This window comes from Ixodes scapularis, unplaced genomic scaffold, assembly GCF_016920785.2.
Source record: "Ixodes scapularis isolate PalLabHiFi unplaced genomic scaffold, ASM1692078v2 PGA_scaffold1__304_contigs__length_218370807, whole genome shotgun sequence".
In the NCBI taxonomy this organism is placed as follows: Eukaryota; Metazoa; Arthropoda; class Arachnida; order Ixodida; family Ixodidae; genus Ixodes; species Ixodes scapularis.
This window is the reverse complement of record NW_024609846.1, coordinates 98,065,530-98,076,178: the sequence shown is the minus strand read 5'-3', so window position 1 is coordinate 98,076,178 and position 10,649 is coordinate 98,065,530. Positions and strand designations below refer to the sequence as shown.

The window sequence follows — 10,649 nt, the reverse complement described above, 5'->3', positions numbered from 1 at the left end:
GACAAGTAGTGACGATGCCCGTCTCACCTCCGGCTGCCATGAGAGAAGAGGGTAAGGAGGAACTCCCCTCTCACCGGGACTCTCTTTTATGTGTACCAGACGTCGCTACTGTCCCTCTAGAAGATTATAGAAGATTAACCCGTCACTCCAAATTTGTACAAAAGCAGCATTGGTAGCACGATCGCTGGCGTGCTTCGGCCGCTTCGGTGGCTACAACGGCTAGGACATTCTGTTGATGTCAGCCTCACCGCAGCTTTGCTCATCCCAAGACAATCTATGTTACGACTGCGCCGGATGTCATGTGCTCTATGCTGGCTGCTCTCCGAGCGCTTGCCAGAGTGGGCCGTTTATACCGAAAAATACAGCCATCGGACTCAAAATATAAATGTGTGATTGTCATCTATGGATATTGTGGGTCATATTCAGCCCACTTCTGAACACGACGGGTATACTTAAAATTTCTTTGAAGTATCCCTTGAAGGGGAAGAAACCAAAATTACGCGGGTCTTTTTTTTAAACTCTGCACAGTTTTTTTTTTCTTTTTTTTTTTAAGAATTGATATTACCAAATACGTTCTTAGGTTTTGATTTTGACTTCATTCCTCTTCATTATAAAGGTCCAATGTTTTGGGCAAGCTTTGTCACCTTTTTGTAAAAGTATTTGTATTTAAATACATTTGCAAAAGTATTTTGCCCATTCCTGGAACACAGTTTATTAAATCCATGAAGACGGTACAATGAATGCGACTGGTGGTGCAAGTGCAGTCTGGAAGTAAAGGGATGCAACCGAAGTGGTGACGACGAACCTAGTCGACCGCCTCGACCCTGCGGTACCAGAAGCGTGCCCTGAAATCGTCGCTGCAGGTCAGGAAGGCCGGGCCCGTTGGGGAGTGGACCAAGTGTCGCACCGTGTTGTTGTGGCCTGCGCACAGAGCACTCCATCAGACTTTGTGACCGCTTCCCCTCGCGGTGAGACATTTCGTAAATGCAGAGAGAGGGTAAAGTGCAATTGTGTCCCGTGCATGTCTAGACTATTGGGAAGTTAGTCAGCCCCAATGGGCGTCTGGTGTCTCGGCTGTAGGTGAGATGCTTAGCCGGTGCAGTACCACTGCCAGCCCGGGGGTCTTCGACCCTTCGGATGCCGAACGTAAATTTTGGTCTCGGCAACAATGCAGCATGCTCTGCGAAAAATATTTATTTATAAAAGACACTATTTTATGGGCAAAAAGTTAATCGATGTCTGTCTGCCACCAACCTATGAACATATTTCTCGTATTGCACTTTTCGAGACGCGGTACTATGCGGTGGCGCCTCAATTTCGCACCCCGAGGTCACTCATTTGAGCAGCTTTATTCAATCTTTGTTTGTTCGGAACTGTAAATTTCTTTTTTTACGGTCACTGGATACTAACTTCAGTAGTAATTTCTAGAACCGTGTTTGTCTTGAAGCACGAGGTTGAATGCTTAGCTTCATCGTCCTGTAACAACAAAGGTATAATATTGAAACAGAAGTTGCATAAACAAAAAAATATACCTGCCACCCAAAATAACTACCACAGGATAAAACACTGTTTTCATCGCTTGCTCAATCATAATGCTATGTGTAAAAAAAAGAAAAAAAAGAAAGAAAAGATAACAGCTTACTTGGGAGGGGCAAAGAGCAAACAGAAACTGAAACCACACGGGAATGTGCCTGAGTACACTCGAGCGTGGCCCTCAAAGGGTTAACGTGCATCGCAAAGCAGTGATACATGACTGCACGCCTGTACGATGCTCATTTAGGTTGAAACAGGCAGGGATTGAACCCGGGACTTCTAGGTTCTGCAGCGTAAGCTTTCGTTCCATGCGATTCAAGCTGCGGTGCATCAACACACTCTATCACCCATAGCCCCCAGAGAGAACCAAGGTGCATAGGAGAACAACCTACTGCAAGTAAGCGCTCTACATGCAATGAAAAAAAGTAGTGTTATAATTGGAGGCCTTTTAGTATTCAAAGATATACACAAACAAAATAAAACTAACAGTGGCTTATAAAAGCACTCTAATAAAGTTTGACCCATGATCAGGGCCCTGAACTGTTCCATGCAGAGGCATAGCCAGGGACCAGGAAACTTGTGGGGCTCCAGCCCTCTCCCCCCCCGAAATTCAGCCGACCCTATAATATACACTTGCGTTTTGAACCCCTTTTTCCCACTTCGCATCCCAGGTCATGGACATCTCAGCCACCTCAGCCCCACCACCCCCTGAAAAAAATTCCTGGCACACCACTGGTTCCTTAGGCTCCACGTGCAAAGTAATGTGGGCGACACATTCATGATAATGATGATTAGGAGTTCATTGGCACAGCAGCAATGAAGGCTATAGTGTGCCAAACACATTCATGATATGAATTTTTCACAATCGTTATCTACCGAAGAATACTGTTGTGACACTTAAAGCCCTGCAGAACATAAGTCAATAACTGTATATGGCTCATTCATTCTAGACTGGGGAAGTGAAACTTCACATAAACCAAATGTAGTGCCATAACGAAGGCTTGGAGTCGGTCACACGTCTGCCATTATAATGTTTGACCAAATGTCCCGACGCAATGACCACGAGGCTTGACGTCTGCGTATGCTGTGCAACCACTCACCGAGTGACAGCAGTCTCTGGCGTTCCGCATTCCTGGAATCCCAGCTGCACAGGCTCGTAGTTTTTTCGTCCGGGAAGAGGACTAAAGCAGTCGAGAAGAGAGAAACCATGTTTCTTACTGGCATTCTTCTGAGTCGCATGTAACAATTGGGTACCTAAGTTGGACATCTACATGTAAATTTTAAAAGGTTACCTTGGTGACGTTCTAGAGTCTGATTGGTGGAGGCAGTCGCCTCTACCAATCAGACGCCAATATGTCACTTCCATGACTTTTTAAAATGTACATGCAAATTTCCAAGCTAGCCCTCCTGGTGTAGCACACTTGTTGTCACAAATTTTTGAGACTGCTCAGACTCAGGAGACGCTCTGAACGGACAAGTTTGAATCTGAAAGCTCGTTGCATAGCCTGTTCATCAAACGTCTGTCAGGCAAGAAATTAGTCAAGGGCACCTTCCTTTCTCGTCCCAACTTTTATGCCACAACGGTTATTAAAAAACACTCATGACTGAGAACAAAACCTCATTAAGATGAAATAAGCACTAACGACGCAATAAACTTAACAGTCGATGTATTGACGAAGCCACAACCATCCACCACCCAAAAATTTAAAAGCGTAAAATTTTAGAGCCTTCCAAATCCACATCGCAGTTTGCAAAAATAAAAAAAACCGACACGTGTAAACTTTCCACTTTTGCAAAGGATTCGAGCCTGCGCCGAGTGTGCAAATGCTGCACACAACGATGGCTGACAGCATTTTAGAGTATCAATGTACAAACTGAGATTCATTCTGCAAAAGAATCACTACTGAAAAATGAATTGGCTACCCTGCAATTAGGACGAGGCAGTGGGCAATTTCAAGCCTGGACACAAAAACAAAGCAGTCAGTTTGCTTTTGAGCCCCAGAAGACTAGGGACTAAGGCCTAGCCTTCCACTGTGCTTCATCGCCTTCCGATGTGCTTCGGCTGTGCGTGCACACTCGAGACTCCAGAGACGCCGAAGCACCGTCGAAAGTAGGGAAAGCTCGTGCTAGAGGCGGGACAACGGAAGGACTTCCTGCCGTTCTAATCCTGTCGGCAACTACAGAAAGTAAGTTGTCAAAGATGCAGTGCCATTTTGGTGATGCCAGGCAGGCGGCATCACTCACCATAGTCTTCCGAGTGGTTGAAGATGCCCTGGGCACGGTGGACCTGCTTGCCTGTGGCTCCTGCCCCAGTGTAGGCAATCAGGCACCGGGACATGGACAGCTCCCACAGCTTCACAATGGAGTCCTTGCCACTGGACAGCACATACTGGACATCCCAACACAAAGAAGCAGTAACCGATGGCATCGATTTCGACTGAGCACGACGAAAGGACACAGCGAAAGGCAAGAGGATATATTTTTGCTTCGACAATTTTGTTCTGCATGAAACACAATTTTAATGACAAAAAATATAGTTGCGACGGGACGCTCCGTAACAAATGTTGAAGGAGCTGTAAACAGTCAAGTCCAAAAACAATACATCCAGCTGTTACGCAGGTGTTTGAGTTGAAAGCTACAAAATGATTAATTTTTGCTAATTATCCAAGCTAATCTAAGTTTTTTTAAAAACACACAAATTATTATTTACATCTTTCTATTTGTCATATACACCCCACACTTTTAGACATAACTACTTTAGTATACTGTTAGCATACAGGGTGGGCTCTCTAACCTGTCGTCAAATTTTATCAAATTCATTTAGTTAGCTTCGTATTTTTTGTGTAACTTTTACCTAAATGGCAACTGATTTCACCTCAACGTTTTAGGCTTAAAAATAATCCCCTAATGCTCCCTTGTCACCAGCATCTTTTTATTCCAGAAACTTGAATGGCGTGGCTGCGATAGCCACTAGATCTCGAAGGTCTTACGCTTTCGATGCATTGCTGAATGGAGACAGATGAGCTAGGGTCCATATTCCCTGCCGCAAACAGTGTTGCTCGTGACTTTTCTTCCCTCCTACCCAAAGAAAGCTAAAACCACTGTACATTGCAGCTTTAGCTGCCAGAGTAGCAATGCAATGCAAAAAGGCCTAGATGCACAACTTTGAAAGCGCCAATAGTGATCTCCATTTTGGCCCTGAAAGCTTGCCACCGTAGCCGTGCAACTTGTTGCACCACCTCCCGATAAGCGCAGCAAGCAGATGAATGAGTGTGTCGTCTGCACGCTGCACCTATCTAGGGATGGCACCACAGTTACAGTCGTCGCCAACGCTACTAGGTCAACTCAGTTGTGGAACTCCGACGGAAAAGCAAAGCCCTCTTCCTTCCCCGAAAATCTGTAGTTCGAAGCTCCATCCAGAGGCTGGGATTCAAAACTGTATTCGTTGGAGATGCTGCAATAAAGTGCCATCTAGACGCTGTGCTTCAAAACCTGTGTATACCATAGAGCAAAATCTCAAACCCGCTGCCTGCGGGCGGCATGCTGCCTGCCCGCTACTCGCTGGGACGCGGTCCCCAAGCATCAAGCAGCTGCAAACTCTCGTTCCCACATTCGAGCGCTATATGCGTCATAAATATTGGTCTCATGTCATCGCTTCATTTATGCTCGGAATGTAGCTCTGCTCTTAAATGTGCTATCATATATATATTTTGTTTTGTTTTGTTTTCTTTGAATAATGAGTATGGTAAACTCTCAGTTGAGCGAACGTCGGTTTCACAAATATTTCAGAATAACAAACTTTAAAAAAATCCCCGGTGGTTTTCCTATGTATTCTATGCAAAAATGTTTCAATTAAACGAAAAACGAATTTCGGAATAGCGAATATTTCAGTTCAACGAACTTGATCGGTGGATCCAGGGTTATTTTTGGAATCAGTTCAACGAAATTTCGTGCCCTGCAGTGCTGGCGTAGCTGATGCCCGCTGCCCCGCCGCCTCTGCAGCGGCGGCATATCATCGCTGGCATTTACAGCGCTGCTGAGACAAAGCGGCGGTGCGGTGCACGAAAACGAACCACGTGGTGTGTCTGTTTTTTTTTGTCATCGGTTCCGTTCGGCCATCTTAGTTTTCGGTAACAACGGCAGGATGGCAGTTTGTACACCCACTTTCGTAATGAGTACAACGAAACGGAAGCGGTTGTCTCTTTCAGACAAGCTCAAAACCCTTCAGCGTCTGGACAATGGTCAAAGGCAAGTGGACGTTGCGAAGGACTATAGGATTCCAACATCGACATTGTCAACGATAGTGAAGCAAAAGTCGAAGCTTGAAGAAGGAACTGTGTCTAATCCCAACAGGAAACGACTGCACGGGATATTGCAAGCCAGTGGATGATGCCACTGTGATATGGCTTCGTCACAGCAACAAGCTGTGCCAGAGGAAGTGCAAAAAAACAGACTCTCTGGACAGCTTTTTTACTTCATGCACTTTAAGAGCGCCGGTGCAAATGAAAATTAAAAATTTTTTTTTTTCAAAGTAAGAAAGGCAGCAATGTAACTGTTATGCACTTTGTTTATATAGATGTACGTGACTCCATAAATTGCATTTCACACTTTTTACTCTATGTATGCTGTGCCCTATGCTATTCCGTATTCTAGTGAATATATTCAGTTTAGTGAACTTTCAGCTAAGTGAACTATTTCCTTGGGTCCCTTAAAGTTCGCTCAAGTAAAAGTTTACTGTATTGTTTTGTCTTAATTTATGCTTCTCAGCAGGGCTTTCCCAGGAATATTTTAGGGGTGGACATAACCACCATGCAGCGGCGGGGGGGGGGCGGGGGGGGGGGTAGTTTGTAATGCGGCACGATATCGCTTGCCGACAGAACGCACTTCGCGTAGGCTCTCTAACTTCGCGGCCCTGGGAGTAACGCCACGCCACGGTGATAAAACAAAAACCAAATTGCCCTAAAAAAAAAAAAGTGGGGAAGAAAAAAGTATTTTTGGCTTTCTGCTCTCTGCCACTCACCGCCTGCGGAGAGTACTGCTGTGCGGTGCCGGTTCGTCGTGTCTGTTTGTTTTGCGCTTCTCCTCGGCCGAGCACTCTTCCCCCCCCCCCCTCCCCCTCCCCCTCCCCCTCCCCCCTCCCCCCCCCCCCCCCTTTACCCTCCCCGCACTGCCGGCGGCACTTTGCGCGGCCGGCAGTGCGGGGAGGTTAACACATTAACCACACAATCTGCAGTACCAGTGACAAGCGTGTTTGCAGCAAGTTCTCTTGTGTGCACCGCACCGTGATATGCAAATCTGCTCCCGTGACATTCCTGTGACATGCGAGTTCGTAGGTGGTTCCCACATTTTTTGGTCTGCGATCTGGTTGCTCGATATCCATTCCCATGATACGCAAATTTGTAGCGGTTTCCCAAGAGTCTTTCGCACCATGAAACCAGGGACGCCGGAAGAGGGGGGGCAGGGGGGGCCAGAGCCCCCCCAAGTATTCTTATGGGGGGGCTCAGCCCCCTTGCCCTCATAAGAATAGTTCGGGGATATAACGCCAGCCAGGCGCTCGTCACGAAGGCATCACGTGCGTCCATGTTAGGTGCAAGCCACGGAGCAGCAAGGCACAGTCTTGTCGCACGTAGAGATTTTAGACAAGAACAATTAATTTCGGGAGCGCGCTTTTTTTTTTTTTAATCCAATGTCCGTCGTCCATTAGCACGGCGGCTACGAGGGTTTAGAGCAAGCTGGACCCGATCTGCCCGTGGCAAGGCCGGGGAGTGGCGCGCGGGGGCCAACTGGGGCTTAGTATGGGGGCCTCTAGAGCCCAGGGATTATAGTTTTGTTGGTGTTGCTGTTGTCGTAGCGTGGGGGATACTGCGACGAGACATGTGTGGCGCCAGATTGTCGCCTCGGACCAGACGCTTTCTGTCATATTTGACGAGCTTTGACGGTTGTTTTCGTTTAGGAAGGTCTCAAGATGTCCTTGCCGACGACTGGTCCGGTCGAGAGCACGTGATGATCTTCAGGTTTGAAATTATTGGCTCTTCCTTCGAGAGCGAGGGAAAGTTAGAGTTGTGATGCGAAAAGCGAGAAATTAAATTAGCGGAGTTCGTCTTAGACTCGGAACCAGAGAGGTGGTCGTCCAAGTTGAATGCGTTTAGATAAACGTTGAAGTTTACGAGAAGCAGCGAGTCAGAGCATCATTCAACAACGTGCCCCCCACCAAGCTCCAAGATCATCGGGGCTGATCCTACCCTCCCAACGACACCGGGAGGGTCCAACGGCAACCCGTCAGAGGCGTATGCAGTCAGCGTCAGGCAGTGTCTCTTCGACTCCAGCATTACAAGCAATGTCTGGCCATCCAAAGAAGATCACCAGCTTCTTCCTACCAGCCCCAAAGCGTACATTCCTAGGAAGCGGAGATTCTCAAGGTAAGATATTCCGCAGTTCTTCTTAGCTCATCATGAGTTCCGTTTGTGTAAATGCGTCAATTCAATCACACTGCTTGTTTCCTCGCTTTCCTATCGTTACCTACATGCAATCCTTTTTTGCGCCCCTGTATATATAAACAGAGAAAATACCATCTTGCCATAATATGAATTTGTAGAGCATCAATAAAGAAGTGATCTCTGAAAACTTGTTATGTACAGTTCCTTCTTGATGATATACAGTATTTAGCAATTAGGACCACTGCGTAAGAAAATTGTTTTCTCATGCAGAAAATAGAAACCGCACAGGACCTAGTGAAAGGAACAAAAACAAACCCGCTATAGGATAGTGTTTTCTCTCAAACGAAACTCAGATCGTAATATTTAAATTCTTAAAAAAAAAAAAAAAAGTACATCATACAAAAAACGACAAAAAGGAACATGGCTTTAGCCCCCCCACTCACGATATACTTCCGGCGTCCCTGCATGAAACGTGAATCTGATGCATCCGCTATCCACAGAATCTGTCCCAATGACATGAGAGTTTGTAGCGAGTTTCCAGACTTTTGTCTGCAATCTGCACATGGGATATTGGTTACCGTGAAGCCCTAGTTTGCATGACTTCTCGCATGTTTATCGCACCGTGAAGTGTGAATCTGCTGCGTTTGCATTGTGCAGGATATGTTCTCATGATAGGGAGTTTGTAGCAAAATCCTGAGTATTTATTGCACCGTAAAACATGAATTTGCAGTGTCTGCGATTTGTGATATCAGTTCTCGTTTCACGCAGTTTGTAGAGGGGACCCGATGCTTATCACTAATTTTTTCATAAAACTTTGCTCTCACATTCCCAAAGATTGCCCACCCCATATTTTTCACCATTTATCTCTTCATTTTGGGTGGGCGTTGTTTCGTGATTTTATAATTGATGTTAACGCGAACAAGCAGTTGCCAGTTTTTTCTCCTTTTCTCTTAGAATGAAAAGTTTGCGATCCAAACTACTAGTGTGATAGAAAATGCTAACTTGGGGCACTAACCAAAGTTGTAAAATTTGGTAGGTAATTGCGAAACCAGCTCCGATGTTGTGTTTGTGCTAACAGTGCCGTGCAGTGTATGTCCGAGTGCCACCCACCTTGCCGTTGTGGGAGAAGTAGACTGAGCAGACTTCGTTCCCATCGTGCGCCTGGGGGAACGTGCAGATGCATTTGTTGCTTACTCCGTCCCACAGCTTCATGTCTCCGTCCTTGGACGATGACACATAGAGCTTGCCCGAGTTGTTGTAGCGGACCTGGCAGTGGAAATGCAAAAAAGGAGAAAAAACACGAGAATTCAATGCGGAGGAGACTAGAAATTTTCCACCGCTAAGTGCTGAAAAAAAAAAACATTGGTTGATGCGTACAATTACTATTCCCCATAAATTTCCCAAGAACTACGGCCGCAGCTGAAGAAACGTCCACGGGCTCCTGCAGCATGATGATGTCGGGTGCGCAAGAAGCGAATGCTCGTCGCTTGGAGTCCGGCAGAGGCAAATGTGCAGCCGTCTGCACCGCCAACTCCGAGGCGCATATGTGGAATTGTGTGCGATTGCTTTTAAAGCTTCGCTGAGTCACGCGGGAGAGTCCCGTAAACTGCCCGTGCCGCAGAACACGCGAGCTCGGCCGCTGTTCAGAGCGATGAGCGAAGATTGTGGAATCATGGCTGCCGGAGCGGCGTCTATCGCCGATGCAATCAGGCAGGAGCGCGTCTCGTTGAAGCGAGCAAACGAGCAAGCCAGCAGATAAGAAAGGACGTGCGTGCGCACTGTGCGGTTCTCGGCAGCAGGTGGTGGTCTGTGTGATGTCACTTCTGTGACCAAGTTCTCGTGACATCGACCTCCCAACTTTGCGCCCCCTTCCAAGCGCGGAAAAGACGTAGCTCTATGCAAAGAAAGTCGCCCCTTTGCTGTACTAGCGTGGCAAAGGCAGTGGTAATACAGAAGGTGATGCATAAGTGCAGAAAAACTGCGTACAAATGCGGAGACTGGACGGCGCGAAGCGGCCCTGTGTTGCGCAAAGTAAGTCCGTGAGCGCGCCGTGGATGTCTTACTTGTGGTGCCAGCCGTCTTCTGTGGTTGCGGTGTAAATGAGACTTTCTCAGAGCATGTTGGAGTGTGAGACGCAGTAGACGAAGCTTGCGGAAAAAGGAACAATTGGAACTAGGCAACGCCGAGCTAAGCCCTGGCACTAGCTCGCGGTATGGTGTTTGTCTCACGGAGCGGGGTGCCGCTGTATGTCTGAACATGTGATGTTTTACCTCTGTCGGGAGTAACGCGGAGGAATTTTAGCAAGAGGCTTTGGCTGACACTGGTGTCTAATCAGTGAGGAGACGAGCGATGCATCAGCGTTCGTCTCCTCACTCAACGGATATGGTTAGGTGCCACCCATATAGCAAATTCTGCGTTAAAAAAAAGTATGCAGGTAATTTTTGGTGTTTATTTCGGAGGCTTTTCTGCCACGACCGACATGTTTGGTGGTCTTAAGAAAAACATGTTCGACAAAAGGTGACACAACAGCCAAGCGAAAGAAAATTTGAAACTTTATTTAGAAAGTGACACAGGTTCTCAGCATACCTCGCAGGGAAATACATATCGGTTACATAAAGTTACAGTGTCGCAAAGTCTTTGAGCTTATGCAAAAAAGCAGTCATTGAAGCACAAAAAAAA

The 10,649-nt window shown here is 46.7% G+C and overlaps 1 protein-coding gene across 2 annotated transcripts in view; it reads right to left on the bottom strand.

Annotated features, from left to right (window-relative positions):
* Nucleotides 1-687: 687 nt before the first annotated feature.
* Nucleotides 688-10,649, bottom strand: part of LOC115315561 (cleavage stimulation factor subunit 1) — a 75,669-nt gene continuing 65,707 nt past the window's right edge. For both annotated transcript variants that reach the window (XM_040206264.1, XM_029974734.3), the window contains exons 10-13: nt 9,081-9,236; nt 3,778-3,922; nt 2,634-2,714; nt 688-921 (exon numbers count right to left, since the gene is read on the bottom strand). In XM_040206264.1, the coding sequence (XP_040062198.1) occupies nt 806-921; nt 2,634-2,714; nt 3,778-3,922; nt 9,081-9,236 (498 nt within the window). In that variant the 3' untranslated portion in view covers nt 688-805. The remainder of the gene's footprint in view (nt 922-2,633; nt 2,715-3,777; nt 3,923-9,080; nt 9,237-10,649) is intronic.